Consider the following 19969-nt stretch of genomic DNA (forward strand, 5'->3'; position numbering starts at 1 on the left):
GTGAAAACTGCTTCCTAATTATTTTCCTCTCCTTTCCTCCTGCAAAGCACCAGAGACTGGCCATATCTAGAGCCAACAATGTGTCAGATCTAGTTTCGGGTATTCCTAATGGCACCCGGGAATTCCCAAAGTACTTAGTTGGTCTGTTGTGACTTCCCTGTCCCTTCTGGGTTGAGCTGACCACCACCTCTGGGTTTAGAAAGAAAAATTTCCCCATATAAGGATGGAAGTTTGTCTCCATATTGGCAATGTCCACCTCCTTGGGCTATTTGGGTAACTGACTTAATAAACTCTCTTCAGTTATAGAAGGCACTATTTCTCCTTCTTTGCCGTGTCATCATATTAGAGTATTTTGCATGCTTTCCTTTCCTTACTTTGGCTTGTGAAATGAATTACAGGGAAGGGACAAATTATGTGAATTAAGCCTTCTGTAGCCTGCCACTTAACATGAGTTAGCAAGCATCAAGTAAAACAATGCTGCTTGTTGGCATTGTTGGTGGGGAGGAAAAAGACATAAATTTAATTGCTTTTAATGACATAAAAACACTTTGAACTTAACCCTGCCCTGTGAAGTAGTCTCAAATTTATATTTATTATTTGAAAAGAATCAGTACAGTAATCTCTAGAGTTTGCATACATATGTATGTACATCAATATATACATATCTGTAATACGGAGTTTAACAGTCTTTATATTGATTTTTTTTCATCCATTTTTTTGATGTGCTGGTTCTCAGCAGAACTATTGGCTACTAAGTTATCTTTGTCTACATGAATCTGTAGATAAAAACTCTTTTGTCTATATATGCAATGTCTCATTGCACATAACTGATCAGGAAAAAATGGTACACATATCACCTTAAATCCAACCATTCTTTCAATGATTTTAGACAAGCCAGGCAATATGCTGCATACACATGAAGCCTCATGCTCTAGCTTGTCAAACATGAAAGCAAATAACCTAATTAGACTCTAAAAGAAAGTTAGAGATTGTTGGGATTTATAAGTGTCTAGTAGAACTGAGCAGCAGTTCAAAATCATATGACYGTTCTGCAACATGCTTTGGTGACAGGGAGCTTTACTGAGAGTTGCTACTTTGGCTGCAAAGGATGAGCCAGAGAAATTTGAACTAATTGCCCTTGTGCTTGTGCTCAAAATAATGAAGTTAGTTTCAATGCTGACTCAGAATCTGATGACAGTCAGTGTCTATATACAATTTTCTATCCGCTGGACCAAATGAGTACCAAAAATGCTAAGACAGTCATAGCAAATTGGCTAAAGTTGCTGCTGCTATGTGGTACTGAACTCACAAGCTAAATCCACAAGAGCAGCTAGAGAGCAGAATACTCCTGCAAATCAGACTTGACACTCCTAAACCAAAAATAAAACAGTGAAAGCCTGCACATACTTACATCTACCAAAACTGCAACAGTTTGCAGGGACCCAGCACTACATGACATCCAAGATCAGGTGGTCTTTTGCCCATCTCTCTCCAGAGCCCAATGTGCCCAAGGTCCTCTGTGATGGCAGAAGGTGGAGGAGATGCCTTCTTGCTCAGCCCCAGCAAAGGAGGAACTCACCAGGAAAAGGGCCTCTGCAGCCAACTGGGCATATGTCTGCATCCAGGAGCCAGCTGGGCTGACCTCGTTCCCAAATTACTTACRTCTGTTGCCTGAAGCCACTGGAGGAACGATAAGGCAGTGAAGGACATTTCTGCTTCACTGCAGCACTGTGGCTGCTGAAACGCTTGCCTCATCTTTACCTGGCCCATCATACTTGCTGTCCTCACTGTGTGCACAAGCCCCTTGCAGAGCAACTGCTTACTCCAAATGTTGTTTCCATGAGAGAGCCCATGTCCATGAACACAGTCGTGTACTGTAGGCTTCCTCCCCAACCTTGTTTCCTATCATGTAAGTGAAGCATATCTTATTGCACTCTAATTAGCTAATTAAAAAGATGTGACACAGCTGATGTATACATGAAAAATATTTCTTGCTACTTTTACTTTTCTGTGAATTAAGGCAATACCCTTGTTACACAATGACAGCAGCTTTTTTAGTTGTGTTCTGCCCAGCTGTAGCTGGGCTACAACTTTGCACTCTTGGTCAGTGGGACACATTCCTTCTTCAAAAGCCTAGTAGCTACACTGCCTAGCTGTTCTTTTACAATCAGTGAAAGCTGAGTGAGAAACAAAGGAAAGGAAAACTAAAATTCAAAGAAATGATACCATACTGTAACTGTAAAGAAGCTTATTCTTCAAAAGTAAATGACATTGGACTTATTTTTCAGTCAGATACTGCCACATTAAAAGCCCCATCTATTTCTTAGTTTGAATAAGTATTACATTTATTTCCTCTGCAACTCTTGTCTCCATCATACAGGCAGTAAAGAAGTGTGAGAAATCCAGGTGCAAAACAAATCCTCTGTTGTCATTACAGTCCCAGAGTAAGAATGCCCATGGAAAGCCACCATATGCAGGGTCTTCTCCTATGGTCTGCCAGACTCCAATCACTACCACTCAGCATAACATCCTGCAGGTACAGAGGCCCAAATGTAAAGATGCTCAAGAAGGCTTCTGGAAAATGACCTGCAAAATAACATTTAGCACTTATCTCAGCAGGGGCACGGCCAACTACCTCTCATGTCCCTGTTAGATCTGAGTGTTGCAGTACTTAGACATTACCCTGCTAATGGCTTCATTTCTGCAGGCAGGCAGTGATATAAAAATTTACCTCCTACTTCCTTCCATTCCTACACATTTGTGCATCATTCCAGTGCCCTCTCACTTCACAAACAAAAGCTGTGCAAGTGAATAATGATCGTGCCTTTGAGATTTTGTTATGGCCAGTTTTTACAACACATGCTTCGGACTATAAAATATTTAGCTCTACACACCAAGCTTGAGTGTTCACTTCTAAGGCAGAAAGTTTGCTACAGAATCATGCTTGCTTCTAGTGCATTTTCTTCATTGGCCCCAGCCTCCACACACCTGTTTGCACAGTGCCCCAAGTTTAACAGGAATTGAAATTACATTTTTTTTTAATCTACAGCTCAATGGTCAGCATACCGTCTCAGGCAACAGTTTGAAATATTTATAAAGAGAAGAATACAGACACAGATTTTCCACTTCTTGGGAGCAATTACATAAATAAAAAAAATGTACACTGGTAGCTTTTCTTCCAGCTGTTTTTAAACCATCCTTTTTACAAAAAATGGAATGAAGAAAAACAATTACAACAGCAACAACAGCATCCTCCCAGGAATTACAAAGAGCCTGAAGATGCCAAGAGCCTGGCCTGAGCAGCCTCTGTGCAAACTACAGCTACATCTGCATCAATCCTGACACACAAGAGCTCAACAGCTCATCCCTCCTGCCCCAAGGGCACCTCCGAGTATATACCAAAAGTGGACAATACTTTCCTAAAGCCTCCTCCTTCTTTCAAAAATTAAACTTGTCATTGTTTTACTCAAATCCATTTGGTATTTCTCAATTCTTTAAACAGATTTTTACTGAGACAAGCAGTTTTGACCATTTTTACTTTTGCTTAATATATTAAGCACCAAACAATAAAAGCTGCAGCTGTTCAGTTCCCATCTGCTTTTAGAGCAACCATTTAATAAAATCAGATCCCTATCATTTAACTAGGGCTTAGTTTAAGGCAAGTCTTTGTTGCTTAAGTTTGCAGTTACTCATTTTCTTTTATCTTTTGTCACGGATTATTATCTTTTTGGCAAGACAAATTAATTCATCATATCATTCTCATTTAATCCTTTATTATAGAATATATTAAAATATTCCAATATTCTTAACATTCTTCAAACAAGCACAACATCTTCCAAATATAGGTTTCATATCTATGCCTCCCCTACACCTAATTATGGCCAAAAGCTAAAACAACAACAAAATTCAGTTTGCTATACTGCATTTCACATCATGGCTATCAGGGTTAAAAACAGCCATCTGGTTCCTAAACTAGTTAGCTGGTGTTAAGGTTGCTGGACCAAATACCTGTCTATGAAAACTTGTGAATGTAAGAGACACTCTTTCCCTCAAAGACAAATGCCCCTCTCCTCTACGCCCCCACCCAGCCCCAGCTCCTCTCCCACTCCTGCAATTTAGGCAACAACAGGTTTAGGTGAATTCTTCAATTGACCATTGTAGGAGTTGAACAATTTTATAGCCAGGCCACCCACTTTTAGTGCAAACTCTACTTCAGCATGGCATTTCCCACTCTTTTTTCAGTCTACAACCCATTGCTTTAAATAAAATATGAGAAGTACAAATAAGTGACAAGTTCCATGGGCCCTTTTTCTTCATCCCTACCTTCCTCTTTCTGTACCTGATTTTACTATTTTTATTTCTCTTCCTTAAAATATGCATTTTTTTCCTTTACTCTGATTTCCCAGAATACTCCTACATTAGCTAAATCCAGATAATATCTGCAGTTTGAAGACTGTGAGCAACCAGTTTCTGTCATGCCTTTGAATGTGCACTCAGATGCACTGATGATGATGGCATGTTGAGAGATGCTATCAATTGTAAACAGATTTCTCAACCATGAGAAATCACAAGACTCAGCGGGACAGGGATGACTTTTCATACTCCAATCCCAACTGCTCTGCCCTAGTTCAATAGTCAACTGTAGAAGAAAGTTGCAAAGAAGGAGGAGGCAAGACTGCATGTACCCAGAGCTGCAAAGGTGGCAAACCAGAAAAGACAGATTACCGATCTGCTGCAGAATGAAGCCATTAACGCTGCTGGAAGCGGGGGGCAGGGACAGGCAAAGGGCATAATCAGACTTACAGCTCTGAGGAACAAAGGTGCACACTGTTTCTATTGGTTTCAGACCATTTGAACTCCTAAGATTGACAAAAACTTCTCTAAATATTATTCTTTCATCTTTGGTTTTATAAACCACAGTAAAAGTGGATAAACTCACGCAGTAAGGTAGGGCAAATGGTGTTCTTTATTTTGCATTATTATTATATGCGTAAGGCAGAAGATGCTTTTATATTACCATATGGTCTGGAGTCTCTGAGCAGCCAGTTTTCACTATGTATTTAAATACCTAGTAATCATGAGGTAACTGTAAGTCAGGAAATAGGGTTCCCAGTCACAAAATGCATCAAGCTTCAAGGATAACTGCACCTATAATGCATCTGTCTACAGTAGAAAAAAAGGGGAAAATTATAACCCAGTAATAGAGGTATCCAAGATGCACCATCTACACGCTCATTTTCTGGGCTCGAACATGTACCTTGAACACAGACTCTCAGTGAGTTCTGTAATTCCTGTATACCTTTTCCTCATGCCTTGCAGCTGAGGCTCAAGGCATGTTTACCAAAACTCATTGACTCCTATTTGCAAATAGCAAGTAGGCAGGTTGCTCTAGAAGAAGGGGAGATGACAAGCTGCAGAATGAGCACAGAGACAGGGCATCTCAAACTCCAGGTTGTACATTTATTCTTAAGATGTTTGCGTGTACACAGATTGCTGTGCGATGGCCTCCCAGTGAGACAGAGGTAGGCTAAGAGAAGCTTGACCTTAGCATGGTAAGTAAGAGGTGCCTGCTACAACGCTGGCTGATGCCACTGGCTGAGAGTGTGAACGGAGTGGCTGAACGGTGAAGGACTCAAAGTTGATGGAGATAGGGGGAGGCGGATGGAATTTGCAGAGAAATGAGTGACACAGGAAAAACCTGTAGGACAGACAGCAGTACTAGCAGAAGAGCTGGTGTTGTATTGAACCTGACTGTGGAAACAAGCTAAATTATGCAGTGATAACGCTCACAGCACCAAGGACAGAGGGGTTACAGACAGACAGAAAGAYGACCTTTACAGCACTGAGTAAAATGGAGTGTGAGGGAACAGGCAGTTCGAAATGTAAAACCAACTGTGACAACTGACCAAGGCATGCAGCTCTCACCGGGCAGTAAGCATGGGAAAAAATCTTTACATATTTATCTTTTCCCTCTTAGGCTAAACTCTCTTCCTCACAAATTTTAGCCAGGTAAGTAGGTGCAGTTGAGTGCACTGAGTGTACTAAAGGAAGTGAGTAAAGTACTGAGTGTACTAGAGGAAGAATCAACAACAAAAACCCCTCCTGAACCTAAAAATCCATCAGCCTTTTTCTTCTCTCTATAATCTAATAAAATCTAATAAGCAAGATACTCTGTTTCATCCAACTCTCTACATTTCAGACAGAAGTTTAAAGTTAGTGAGAGGCTAACGGCTAAAGTCAGGGAGGAAAACATAGGAAAAGTCAGTAAATAATACCCCAAACTAGCAAATGGTTCATACTTCCGCTCTGCACTGTGTATCATTTCCCAGCACTTCTTGGTTAACTGTCAACATTTATGAAAGGTGCAAAGCTGTGAAGAGGAAGAATGGGTAAAAATGGTAAAAAGTTCAGTTTTGAATGGGACATATGTGCAGATAGTAACAGATTTGGGGAAGCGAGGAATACAGAGTGGCAAAATAGCTGGCAAAATTCTAATGTCAAGTTACAATTCAAAGCATGTCAGGTGTTGTTCTGTATGCTTTGATAAACTAGTACATTTATTGCATCAGATATCATAGGACTCTTCCGTCCCTCATACTCCCCTCTCCCCCTTCTAGCCAAATCCCTTCAAACCTCCCTGCCTTTCCCTCAATTTTTAAATTACATAAGAAGTTTACACAGGTCTCATCTGGGACTTCTTTTCTGGCTCCTTCATCAGACAGCTCTGGAAATAAAATTGCTGGGTACTCACAGGCTATCTGCTACCTTTTAGACAACATGTACTACCATGAGATCACCAGTATCTSACTGGAAAATGGGCCATAGAAGCAGCCTGAAACCCTTACTTGCTAAATTGCTCTTTCTTCCCCTCCATAATTCTTTCCTTTAAAAGAAAAAAAAAGAAAAAAAGACCCAACACATAATTAACAACCAACACCATGGACTGGCTGATGAAGTGACATCTAACCTGTGCAGAGATCTGGACTAACAGGTCCAAGGTGAGTGAACTGCCAAATTATTAATGTAAGTGCATTGATTAACATTGATATAAATTATGCCATCATAGATAATGACATTAGAAAAGAGAGGAAAGGTCAATGATCTAAATCAGTCAGAACTCTTACATGTAATAACTCATTTTGGTATGCCAAAAGAGTAATATACATCGTTGTCTATTCAGAGTGAGTGATTATAGATACTAACCTAACCTAGAATAACTGAATACCAATAAAAAAACTCAGTATCAGCACAACTTCTGTTCTAATGCAATACTTTCCTATGTATCTTACTGCTTGTTAACAAGTTTGTAAAAATATTGTTCCCACATATACCTAATATTGTTAATTTGTTACAGCATTTTTTATTTTAATTCTTTTTAGAACTGCATCATTTTTATGGCTTGTAATTTTTTTTATACCATACATATCTCATTCTAAACTSAGAGGTTTTCACAGTTGTTATTAAAAAGCACATAGACAAAATGTTTTATGGTATCTATAATAAATGCAAAGAAATCAATACAAACAAAACTTGGCTTAGCAAACTGTACATACATAAATATGTTCTTTGTTTTTCAACTTGACATTCAACATTTTTCCTCATAAAAGCTTTCATGATCTTATTTATTACACCCATTTTTTAAACCTTAAAAAAGTGCTTCTCAGATTTACAGCTTGTGCATCCAAAGCAAAGGTTAGAACACCATGCCCGAAACAGAAACCACAGGGAATAATACATCGCCATACAAGAATCTTTAAAATTGTGTGTTACAAATGCTCTAAAACTTCTTTAGCACTGATTATTTTGTATACTGTAGATATTAAGAAGGAATTTAATAAAGACTGGCTAATGGCTCGTTTAGAGCAGCACATAGGAAAGGGTCTACAGTATAAATTCTTGGCTATGCATAGAACAGGGCAATGACCTGGATATAAAGTGGCTAAAAGATCCAGAATGCTGGACAGAAAGACATTTCCCTCACACTTTTCACATCCTTCCTTGTGCCAGGGATGCGAGTACTGAAACGATGCGACTCAGGTAATATACACTGTGCAATCCGACACCGATGCATCGATGCGTCGGTGAGTGCCCGTAGAGAACGACATGGACACAGCGGCTACCGCAGAGAGCTAAAGCTGCCACACTGAACGCTGTAACACTTTAAACCAGGCCTTGCCTCCTGGCCAGCCCTCCACCAAGGTTTCCCGCCTTCTCGTGGCTTCATAAYGGAGGGGGGCCGTTAGTATATTTGAGCATGGGATGGAAAGATCGGGCAAAATTATTGGACAGAGTACAGCTGTAGTCCTCCTCGGTCACCGGCACCAGGCAAGCCAGCCCAATCAGGAGCAGCAAGAGCAGCTGAAGAGGCAGAGCAGCTCGGAGGACCCTGAGGAAGAAGGACGGGCGCYGCCACGCCGTTGTTGGCCCAGCCTCAGAAGGGCAGGAACCTGAGCCACCCCTTGTGGACCTGAGGAAAGAAGATCAACAGGAGAACAAACTGAAACGTTACTGGGGCAGGCGTTGCTTTCCGGCAGTCAGCCTTCCCTCAGCGTTTGTTTTAGAATTAACACGAGCTTTGGTTGACAAATAGCAGAGGTGTTTTTCACCAAACATACTTTTCCCCCAGCACTCTTAAGAGACCCCCATATCCCTAGACTGAACTGGAAAATACCAAAAAGATCACAAGAGGATGGTCTCTGTGACAGCACAGCATCYTCCTCAACTGTGGGAAAGATCTTCCACTGAAGGGAAGGGGAAAACAAAAGGTGGGCCAAACCTGTTGCTTGTGTTCATTATAAACTGTCTAGAAAGGAAGCCTCTTGTTTAAATTATCAACTGCATTTGGTTTGCAGAAGTTACCAAATTCATYTCCTTTGGAATAGTACAAATACAATATGATTCAGTTACATCAATATTCAATTAATTAATGCACCAACGCTCAGGTAGTGGGGACTAATCTACAAAGTACAATGTATTCTGAATTTTGCACTGAATCAGCAATTAAAATCTGTTTGTTCAACTGACTGAATGCCCTCGCATTCTGAGTAATTTTCCCCTTTGCCCTTGTGAAGAGCTGTCATGAAATAACATACGTTCCATGTCCATGGGGGAGGTGAGACCTAAGGGAAACATTTCTGAAGGGACACTTCAAATTAAGCACAGAAATCCAATCTACTTTTTAATAACAGATAAGGATACAAATTTCACATTTCTGCTTTTGACTGAAATTGTCAGAGCTCTAATGAGTGGATGACAGGTTTTGATATAAGTGGATCACTAAAAAGAGAGATTCTGCAATTTACAGAGTGGTCTGAGTGTGCTCATTAAATAGCACGGAAAAGTATTGTACCTTAGTACTAGACAAAAAACAGAAGAATTTAGATCCTTCAAATCATTTGCATCAAGAAGTCTTCCATTAAGATTTTATGTCATCAATTTTGTTTTAGATATGGATATTGCTATAAAATATCTGTATGGCAGCTACAGTTAGGTAGCCCCAAAATATGACTTGCTAGGTAACAATGCCCATAAATGTAGATTTAGTCTCAACTTGAAGGTGTGGGAGAGTAGGCCTGTAGACTGATGTCAGATGCTTCCCCAGTAAAGCAAATAGGTGGCTATTGATTCCTTAGCATCTCCTTCTTGCCATCCCTTTGTACTTTCCATCCTTCTCCCAGATAAATCTGAATCTGTGTGGGAATGCATRCAAAAAATCAAAATGTCATCTTCAAAACTATGACAAATTCGGCAACATGTTGAGAAAGAAATTAATTCTATGGCTTGAAGCTATTTCTTCTAGTCTGCTCATGTAAGTGTGTCATCCCCATTAYGAAGACCTCAAGAAAACTAGACAGATTTACTGAGATGACCAACAGATACATAAACACTCAAGTATGCTAAATGATTAACTTGACCTAAATATCCYAGGAAGGAGTGATGATTAAAACATAAGATTGCACGTTGTTTGAATCCGCATGATTATAGTCCGGATGGAAAGCTTGCATTATGTAACATCATGTATTATAAAGAACACACTGAAAGGATATGGCACATTTAACAGCATCAGAGCATTCCATATTAAAGTTCAATTAGATCAAGACTTCTGTCCATGAATGCCAAGACAGGAAGTTAATGGGCTGAGGTAGGAACAAAGGGAACATGGAGTGCTTAATTACCTTCCAAGCATTTGATTGCACAGTCCACCTATTTACATGGTTCTTTTTGTGCAAATATTGTTAATCCCAATAAAAAATGCTATACTTCTGCAGTCAGTAAGTGCAGTAAAGTCTGAATTTTCTTCATTAACAGAAAGCTACTCCGGGGCAACATTGGGCATCTGAAGGGGAATTTCCAAGAAGAAGAATCAAAAGTATTGCTTAACTATTCTTTTCTTTCCTGTGGATGTGGTAGCACAATCCAGTACTTTTTGTTTCATGTTTACTAAAAGAAAAGAGTGAAACCATGTGCAAACTGCTTAGGTGCTCTCAATAGGGAACATAATAAATTTTCTTTCAAGAATTWTAACAGTTCATGGAAAAATGTTTTGAAATACCTTTTCTGCAATGAGGTAGGGTGTTGAACAATAGTTTCCAAAACTTCATGGAAACAATTTAACAGGCATATAATGAAGCATTATGAAAATCTTCAGAGGGTGAGTACTAAAAAGTTCAAGTGCTATACCACCACTGTTTATTGCAGGTACTCCTGTATAATGGACATAATTGACTGAAAAATGGAATGTTCAGCTTAAATTCTTTAATGGATTTGGTAAGGAGAGGTGGTTAAAAATACARATTGTTAGCAAAAAAGGCTCACTATTAATATAGGGCAGAACTCCTATTTACTCCAGCAGGGGAAGGAAAAGCTGAAGTACCTCACATTACTTTGTAGAAAAATGTAATTTCTTTCTCTTGAGCTTGCATCTCTTGCTTTCCTTCTTCTGACTATTCAGTTATTTGTTGCACTAGTAGCTGTTTAAGGACAGAAAGAAGTAAGGCCACCTGTTACTCAGACCATACAGAATTCCTACCAACTGGATAAAGGGGTGGGTGCAGCTGCAAACCAGACMAACCTTTGGCTTCTTCATGTTAAGAAATCTCACAAATGAACCTACAAAATGTAAGCAATAGTAACCCTTACTTTGGGAGTCTGTAATGTCAGTGAAATTGGAACTCTTTTCTAAGCATTTCAAGAGAAGAGAAGCTAATTTATCAGTCAGTACATCAGATGGGCAAACTGAACTTTAATTTCAGCTCAGATAAGTACTTTTCATTTACAGATAGCTGATTTTTATTTTTTGACAAGGAAAATACAGTTGAAGTAATCTATTTGGATTGCAGTAAACATCCGAAAGAGTGTAACAGAAGAACTGATCATTTGACCTGAGCTSATAGAAATAAATACAATGAGTTTAGTGGGGAAGGAAGTGACTAATGGAATGCAGATAACAGGCTTGCTCTGAAAGAGCAACTACTGGTCTAGAAGGGCATTACTGCTAGAGTTCATCAAGGCTCAGTCTTGATTCAGTATCTTTATGAAAAGTCCATGGCACAAAGTGTAAGAACAGCAGATTTCATTTGTATGATGACAGAAGTTGGAATCCTTTTCCAAACACAAAATAGGACTGGCTTATCACACAGGAAGAAGTGGTTGATGCTGAAGATCAGAAATAGGTTTAAGTAGTAGAAGATAATAGTAGATAAGATAGTAATAAAAAATTCTGCTAGAAATTTGGAAGTTGATATGCTGAAGATAATGAAGAGAAAAATCTAGAGTGTTATTTTACCCAGGACAGTCATGAGCCATTAATGGAATATAACTGTGAAAAGGGACAAAAGCAATTTCAAGATATGTATCAGTTTGAGATTTCCAGAAGAGAAAAGGGGTTTGTTTTAATGATGTTTTGTAAGGCACTAGTTAGACTGCACCTGGAGTAGTAGGTATTATTTTGGTTACCATGCTTCTGAAAGATGAATTCAAATGTACACAGGTTTAAAGGAGTTAAGGAAGTTTCCTCCTAGGAAAGGAGACAAAGAGCTGGGCTTATCAAAATAAAACCTGAGAGGGACTAAAGCCTTGTAAAAWAGCACAGAATAGATACAGGGAGGGAAAATAGCTATTTAAAGTATAACATTGGCACAAGAATAAATGACTGTATCTAACTATGTATATATTCAAGATGGAAATAATTGTACTTTCTCATAGGCAGAGAAATGAAGTTTCCAGTAGACTTTTTGCCCTCACTACTTCTAACATCCTAAGTTGGAGCTTGCTGAAGTTATGAAGGAGACAGTATGCCATTCTGCAGGTGAGAGGAGGCAATGACTCCTCCTGGTGACTTAGGAGACCTCTCTACGAGCTACCTCCATTGGCTGTGTCCTGACATCACTTCTCTCCCTGCATCTCAGCATCACATCAGCAACAAACTTGGCTTACCCTGCAAACAAGATGAATATGTCCATTTTACAGGTAGTTAAATATGAAATTTAAGAAACAAGCTCTAAGTGAGAGCTCTGGGCAGATCTGGGAGCACAACCCTGGCGATCTGAGCCTAGTCCTCATATTTGAATCACTATGTGACAACATCCGTCATTATTTTCCTGTGCAACGTGCTCTAGGCGACCCTGCTTGAGCAGAGGTGTTGGACTAGATGATCTCCAAAGATCCCTTCTGACCTCAACCATTCCGTGATTCTGTGATTATGTGGCCAAAGTCAAGAAGAGTATTGTAGCCTGGTTTGCTCCAGGAATGACAAGTGACCTTTAAACATGCACTAGTCATTTGGGGGAGGCTTGGAGAGAGCAGGAAATGGAGGTTGCCACTCTGGCGCCAAGACTTGAATAGAGCTGCTCAAGAGAGACAATGTAAACACCCCTGAAGCAAATTGAACAATTATTTTAATCTTTTTAACATTTTAATCMCTTCAAAAAACCCACAGGCATAGATCCAGGTGTGCACTTACTGAGAGCTCTGTTAAATTGATGAAGGAAGGGAAGGTGCTTCTTGGATTTGCTTTTCCCACTTAGCACACCATTGCTAATACCTCCTTACTGTGCATTTAATGAAATCCACTATGTAAAATCTAGGTTAAGGCTATACCTTACCATCATAGAGGATATGCTTGTCTTTTTGCTGTGATAACGAGGAAGGCAAAGTGATATCAAGCTTATTATATACAAAACACTGTCCCTCTAATTTTTAAATGAACTTTCTTCCACAACCTCCTACATGATAAACATTTTAAAATTGACTTTTTTCCCCTTGTATACTAAACTCTAACAGGGTTTGCTGATCCAGTGCAAGATCAAACACAAAGTACTCTGATCAGAGGCATGTCAAAATATTAAAGAACACAGTGACAGCTTGTACTGCTTTATCAGTTAAAACCACATTATACATCAACCACAACCTGTCTGGCTTGCGCATTTGATTAAGTTTGCTATTCAGCAGTGACTCATTCGTATTCCATGCTTGTCTGAATGACAAATTGAACATTGTGTTGTATTGCTACAAGATGTGTTAATAAACAGTGTTGGAAAGACTTGATCTGAAAGGTGCCGCACCAATGCCATTGCGGGAAGAGAGGCTGATCTCCAAGCTGCAAAGCAGTGCTAGCTGCACTCTGAGCCAGCTGCTCACACCTATAACCAGAAACTCTCTTAGAAGGTTGGCAGAGGTAGTCTGAATGTACAGGAGAGCGGAAGAGCACACACAATATATTTTTTGAGTACAACGTTGATAGTGCAAGCATGCTTATCTGCCCAAGACATCCTGCATTCCTCTTAGCTGTGAATGGCTGTAGAGTAAAGCCCCACTCCTCCCCTTTCCCACTCACTATGAGAAACAGAATGCCAAGCTTTATAGCACACTGGAGTTGGAAAATTAATTCGCATTCTCCATCAAACAGGAAGACAGAGTGTACATGTCACCTACTTCCTATGCGGTTTTGNAAAAAAAAAAAAAAAAAAAAAAAAAAGGATCCCATAAACAAGGCAGCTTCTTATCACCAATGGAAGCAGTGAAGGATATTCCTCTACAGTTATATCTGCTACATTGAATAGTTTTTTAAGTGTTTATGTAAACATCTATACAATAAGCACTTTTATTCTTTATTTCATTCGTATTTGAGACTGATTTTTCTGAAAAATATTGATTTTGTTTACAGAAAAATAATACATTCAAGGTATTTTTTTTTGGCTGCCCGATTATTGATTAATCACTGTATTAAAGGCAGTGTTGCTCTCTTTCAGAGCTCAAATCTTTAACTGAAATTATTTAAAGACTAAAGCAGTTCATTTTTACTAGGWGGAGAGGAAATAAGATTTAGGACTTAACTATAACAACAAAGATATTTTCTTCATACTTTCTGATTATTTTAGGTTCTTGTTGCAACACATAAGATACTAGAACAGCAAAGGACTTCTTCATACATAATGGGTATATGTATACCTGGGCACTTTCTTTTTTTAATTTCGTAACTCTACAGGCTAGTGAACTGATCAGTGAAAGAGTGAAGGGACACACATCACACTGACAACAACAGAGAATGCAGAAGCACTGTTAGCTGCAGGGATGACAGGCTGCTGGAGACAAGGCGAAAAGCAAAAAGCTGTAGCTGCAAGTCTGCTCTCTACTGGTCAGACAGAGATGGGGCAGTGCTGCTCCCAGAGCAATACATGGATGCAAGCACTTGGCAAAAGTCACGTCAGTGTTAGCACATTATATTGCAAGTCTTCTGACAAGGGGAGAGAAAGTGACTGCAAATTTTAAAAACCTCCAATTCTAACTTTTAATTTCCAGTCATAAGTGCTGAAAACCCACAAACTGAACAAAACATTTCAAGGAAGGGGGAAAAAAAAAGAAAGAAAAAGGATGTTAGTATGTCTCATCCAGATCTGTGGGTTTTGTGAATTCTATAATATAGTATTGGCCTATTACCTGCCTTAATTTAATATCTAGAGGTAAAGAGGATGATAAAAAGTGTTTGCCATGAATACCTCCTGGTATTTCTGTTAAATTATGCCAAAATAAAATAATCAATAAGCATCATGAGTGTAAATGCACACTCACAGTGATCAGGAGTATAAAAAATAAATGTTAATTAATTTCTTGGGAAGCAAAAGCTGTATGTTCCAGGGATTAACCAGCAATTTTATTAACAAATAATTTGAAGTAATTGAGACCTGCTTTTGCCAAACTAATAGCAATGGAAAGTTTTCGACTTATTTAATTCCTGGCCACTTGACAGAGTCGGTGGGAACAGATACCCATCATGGCCAATTTCCATCATCCTCTTGGGGTTCTAGAACAGAGTGCAGAAACTAGGAGAATTAGGTACCTGCTATGTGGACTGCTGACAGAGGGTCCAGGCTGTGAGAGACTACATTTGCCCCGTGGCTGTTTGCAATGAACAGGGGGTAAAGAAAGAAGAATGTTCAGTCCAGGCAAATAAAGACAAGCTACTGATGAAATTAAATTAAAAGTGCAGCAAAGGAAACATAAAAAAAATAATCAAATGAAGTGACCAATACCCATGAACCAAGGAAACTGGCTTTTCTTGGTGTTTAGTTAAGTATGAAAGTGATTGGAACATACACATTGAACTTGAAAATACCATTTGTAGTCATTGCATTTATGAACAGTAGCTCTAGATTAAAAAATTCAGTAGAAACTTAGCTCAAATAATTTGTAAAATAAAATAGAAATTGAACTGAATATGGGAAAATATAAACATTTCAAAGTGTAATTGCAGCAAAATTAGTATTCTCAAGAAAAAAAAGAAGGTCCAGGTGCTTCCTTTCAGAAGTCTGGCCTCTTCTACACCTCCCCCCCAACAATTTTGAAGGCCAAATAACTGTAGGCTTATTCCTGCACTCACAGCTATTTGCTAGGACATTTAATACAGTTGGATGATTATCTAGTCTGATTGGATTTTCGGTATTAGTATTTATTTATTTAGCATTGGTGTACTTGGCATTGAAATTCTAAGCAATATCACTTCAGTCTCCAAAACTGGGAGCAGAGAAACTAGAAGTTTGAAAACCAAACCCCAAGGAATCATACATCATGGATGAAAATGAAAAAAAAAGTAGTCATGTACATAAACACTAATGTATTAGAGATAGACAAATACATATTAAAATGTTAACATGAAACCTATTATAATTCTACATACTCTTTAGCCAAAGTTTTTAATGGTAAGATACTTCTCCATTTCCTGTAATCGTTAGACATCCTCCAGTCAGTCAAATCTTCTGTGATATCAGAGTTTTTATTAGTAATTTTATTCTAAATTTAAAAGATGAAAGCATTGACCTCAGAAATAAAATATTCAGGTTTATATTCTTTCTCCCTTTGAAAAGCCAGTATTCCTTTACATTCTAATACTAGCATCTAAAAGGAAACTAGTGAATGTAAAAAAAAAAAAAAGAAACAAATCAATTTCAAGAGCCATAAAGTTTATCAAGACAGAACTCAGAGGCTTTACAAAAAGTGTAAACGGAAAAAAATGATTGTTTTAAGAACTAAGGAAAAAAGTAAAGTAATCAACCAATAGCATTGCAGAAAAAGATAAAATAATTGCAGTTCCATTCTGGGCTCAGAGTACGGAAGTGTTAAATACTAGGCATGTATTGCTACAATTCTTGAATTTTGTGCCAGCGATGTAAACAGACACACCAGAGTTGCCACCATATAGCCAGTGATTAGGCCCTGTTCAACTAACCGTTTTAAATAATGCTTTATGCCCTTTAGCTCTATTTAGCCGTTCATCCAAAGTCTCAATAAGACTATCTGTAAACTTCATCAGAAATGAAGAAGAAATACTTATTGAGATTCTTCATGAAGGCTCTGAAGAGAAGGCCAAACAGAAAYGGAGAACTGATTATAGCAGACAAGACCAGACTTTGGGATGCTGCCATCACTAGAGCAAAATACAAGAGACACAACATGCCATATCATGGTAAACCAACCACACTGACAGCCCTGGTTTTAGAGAATATTTAACAATTCTAATTTCATGCAGGATGGGGTATGCAGCAGGGTTGGGGAAAGCAGCTTTGTTTTTTTCTTAGTTTATGTCATTTCCTTTCCTATCAAGTGAGAAGGTGGGCCTTTCAGCTGGCTAAAACTACTGTAGACATCTAAAGTTCCCAATCAGGAGGTGGCAGAAGATATATGATAGGAAATTACCGTTCTCTGTCTGCTTGGAGTGCTTCTTCCAGACACAGGACTCACTGAGCCTGAGGTGTCCAATTCATCGGCAGAGGACCATGAGGACAAATCCTAAAGTTCAGAAGGAATGGATCTCAGAAAGGCAGAGACTAGCTGTTCAGGTAAACAAACTCAAAAAAACCCCAACTCCAGAGTAAAATATCAGAGAAGTTAATTCTCGGGAAAGTAAAATAAAATAGTTACATTTTGTTAACAAATTTATAAGAATAAATCATTACATGTTTTCTCTGTTAGCCCTGATGGAAAAGAAAAACAAACAAGTAGTTAAAATGTAATTGTTTTAAGTGAAGCATTTTCTGGCAAAGTCAATACAGGAAAAAATAGCTGCTCCATAGTTATTCTAAGAGGTGGGTACCACCAAGACTTTACTCACATAGGCAAAAGGCCACTAGTAAAAATGAAGAGCTGAGAACTCATGCTTTATACACTGGGTTAGCCCAAAATTTGAAAAATGGTAGAGATTGAAGACCACTGGACAATGTTGAAATCTCTGCCAGAGTCAGTGAAGACATATACTTAACTTCCTCTCAAATACTCTGAGGTATAAGGTAATTTGAAAAGATTTGGAATCCATCTTAAAGTTGAGAAGCCACAATGAGAGACTTTTTTGCCTATTAAAGAATTTATCTTACGTCTTTTCTTTCAGCAGAGTGAGCATCATCTTCCTTTCAAATGACAACTGACACACTATCAATTTTTTGATACTGCAAATAGAATAATTTCTTTATACATAACCAGTTGACTAAATCAGTAATGGTAATATAAATTAACCAAGATGTTCAGTTCCTTTTGCTATGCAAAAGAAAAAAAATTACTGAATAAAAAGAAAAACAAACATAGTATAAAGGTGATGTTTACATTATGAAGTATAAAATTACTTCATGATATTTGAGATTACAAATATATTATCTTGGTAAGTATTGCAATCAAGATAAGCAAGGCACTTATCAGAGAAAGATGGTCAGAGGAATGGAAAATGTGTGTCAAACAAATGGCAAAGAATAAGACAACTTACCAGTTGACTACTTGAAATGTCTAGAATTTTCTCTAGATCTTTTATGTGACGTGTAACCTCTTTCAAAAGAAGCTTCAGTCTATTTCCAATGACATGCACCTTTTCTTTGGCTTCAAGGCAGTCCTTGCCTTCAGCATGGACTAGCAATTGGCAGGACATATCTTGCAATGATGCCACCTTCAACTGAGACTCCAGCAGTTCACGTCTGATTTGCTATAGCCAAGGCAAGCATCAGAATTTTTTTTATTGAAATTATTTTTGCAACAAATGAAACAAAGCTAGAACTCACAAAAATGGACTTTTGAAATTAATGAAATGGAAAGAACAAAGCAAAGTGGAGCAATAACAATTTCCAATCCCGAGAAAATGTTACCAGAACTTCTAATTCTTCACCTGAAATTTTAGGAACAGCTGGTAGTTCATTCTGTAATTGTTTAACATCCTTGATGCTCAGCAAGTTCCCACCAAAGACTGACTTTCCAAAACACCAATCACAATAAAACGACATGATGGACAGAAGCCTAGCTGTTGCCCATGAGTTTTTCAAACATTAATTTTGCTGCTGACAGGAGTGATTGACATTAACTTAGAGCTTAAATTTGCTCCCGACCTTAGTCCCACACTTGTGTGTTAGCACTCAATATACAACACTAGCCCTCAAGAAAAAGATAATCTGATTGGTTATTTTTCTGATGATGGGAGAGAACAGGGGGATGATAGACCTACCATTAAAAGTCGGTGATGATCCTGTAGAGTTTCTGAGTCCAGGCTTGGATTGATGGGCACAATCTCATTTTTCCTTCTGTCAATATTCTCTAACCAGAGCAGCAATCCATGGCTCATTTCATGGAAATCCTRTAAGTGATGAGTGATGTTTTTTTAAATGTAGCAGAAAATTCCAGTCAAATTTAGGATTTTAGTTTACCCTGTGATAGGTCCTACTGGCTTAGTAACATAACTTAAATGAAGTGTAGAATAGTAGATTAGCACACTATTCCAGATATGACAACTTTAAAATACCTTGAGCTTGAAACACATGCTTCAGGTAGTGCAAGTGTATCCTTCAGGTATCATTTTGCCAAAGCTGTACTTCAATGCATATGGGCAAGTTTCAGCTTGGATAATAAGATGACACAGATTACATCTTTGGTATATGGGATGCTGATAATTTCAAGTAAGTGTAATACAGACCTGGCACTGCATTAATGCATCCTGTAGTGAGCAGCGCCACTCTTCGATCAAACTGCATACACGTTCCCAGCGCATGTTCATCTGAGACAGGCGCTCTTGAAGCTTCTTGCTCTCTTCGCTGTCAGACTGAGTGAATTCTGAGCTGCACAGATTGATGGATAAGATGATCGCTTTGCGGTTATCGATTGCTTTCTGCAGCTCCTTGATGACAAGACAAAATGGAACAGGGGGAAGAAAGGGAAGAAACTGGTAAAATATGAGACTTCCAGAAGAATCAAGTAGAACAGGCACCAAGGAGAACGCTGTGATTTGCCAACAGTAATTTGCCATTGCTGTTCTGCCTGCAGAACAGTATCTTACCGCAGCAGTCTCTTTGCTTTGGATATGGGATTTCTGTGGTAACTCTGTGATAACACCACAAATGTTCACTCTTTAACATCTACTAAAATTTTACTGTGGACATAAACTAGAACAAGCCAATTAAACTTTTAAAGTCTTAAAAGCCTGAAGTCATAGCTGAATTTTAAAGAT

General features: G+C 38.5%; 1 protein-coding gene across 1 annotated transcript in view; it reads right to left on the reverse strand.

The window, feature by feature from the left end:
• Positions 1 to 5440: 5440 nt before the first annotated feature.
• The window catches only part of SYNE1 (spectrin repeat containing nuclear envelope protein 1), a 313359-nt gene continuing 298830 nt past the window's right edge, over positions 5441 to 19969 (reverse strand). Inside the window, exons 138-143 of the mRNA XM_085308428.1 lie at positions 19439 to 19639; positions 18974 to 19102; positions 18248 to 18460; positions 17191 to 17283; positions 15338 to 15396; positions 5441 to 8467 (exon numbers count right to left, since the gene is read on the reverse strand). Coding sequence (XP_085164554.1) covers positions 8221 to 8467; positions 15338 to 15396; positions 17191 to 17283; positions 18248 to 18460; positions 18974 to 19102; positions 19439 to 19639 — 942 coding nt within the window. The 3' untranslated portion in view covers positions 5441 to 8220. The remainder of the gene's footprint in view (positions 8468 to 15337; positions 15397 to 17190; positions 17284 to 18247; positions 18461 to 18973; positions 19103 to 19438; positions 19640 to 19969) is intronic.

Source organism: Rhea americana, unplaced genomic scaffold (assembly GCF_003343005.1).
Source record: "Rhea americana isolate MKP2758 unplaced genomic scaffold, rheAme1 scaffold_275, whole genome shotgun sequence".
Classification (NCBI taxonomy): domain Eukaryota; kingdom Metazoa; phylum Chordata; class Aves; order Rheiformes; family Rheidae; genus Rhea; species Rhea americana.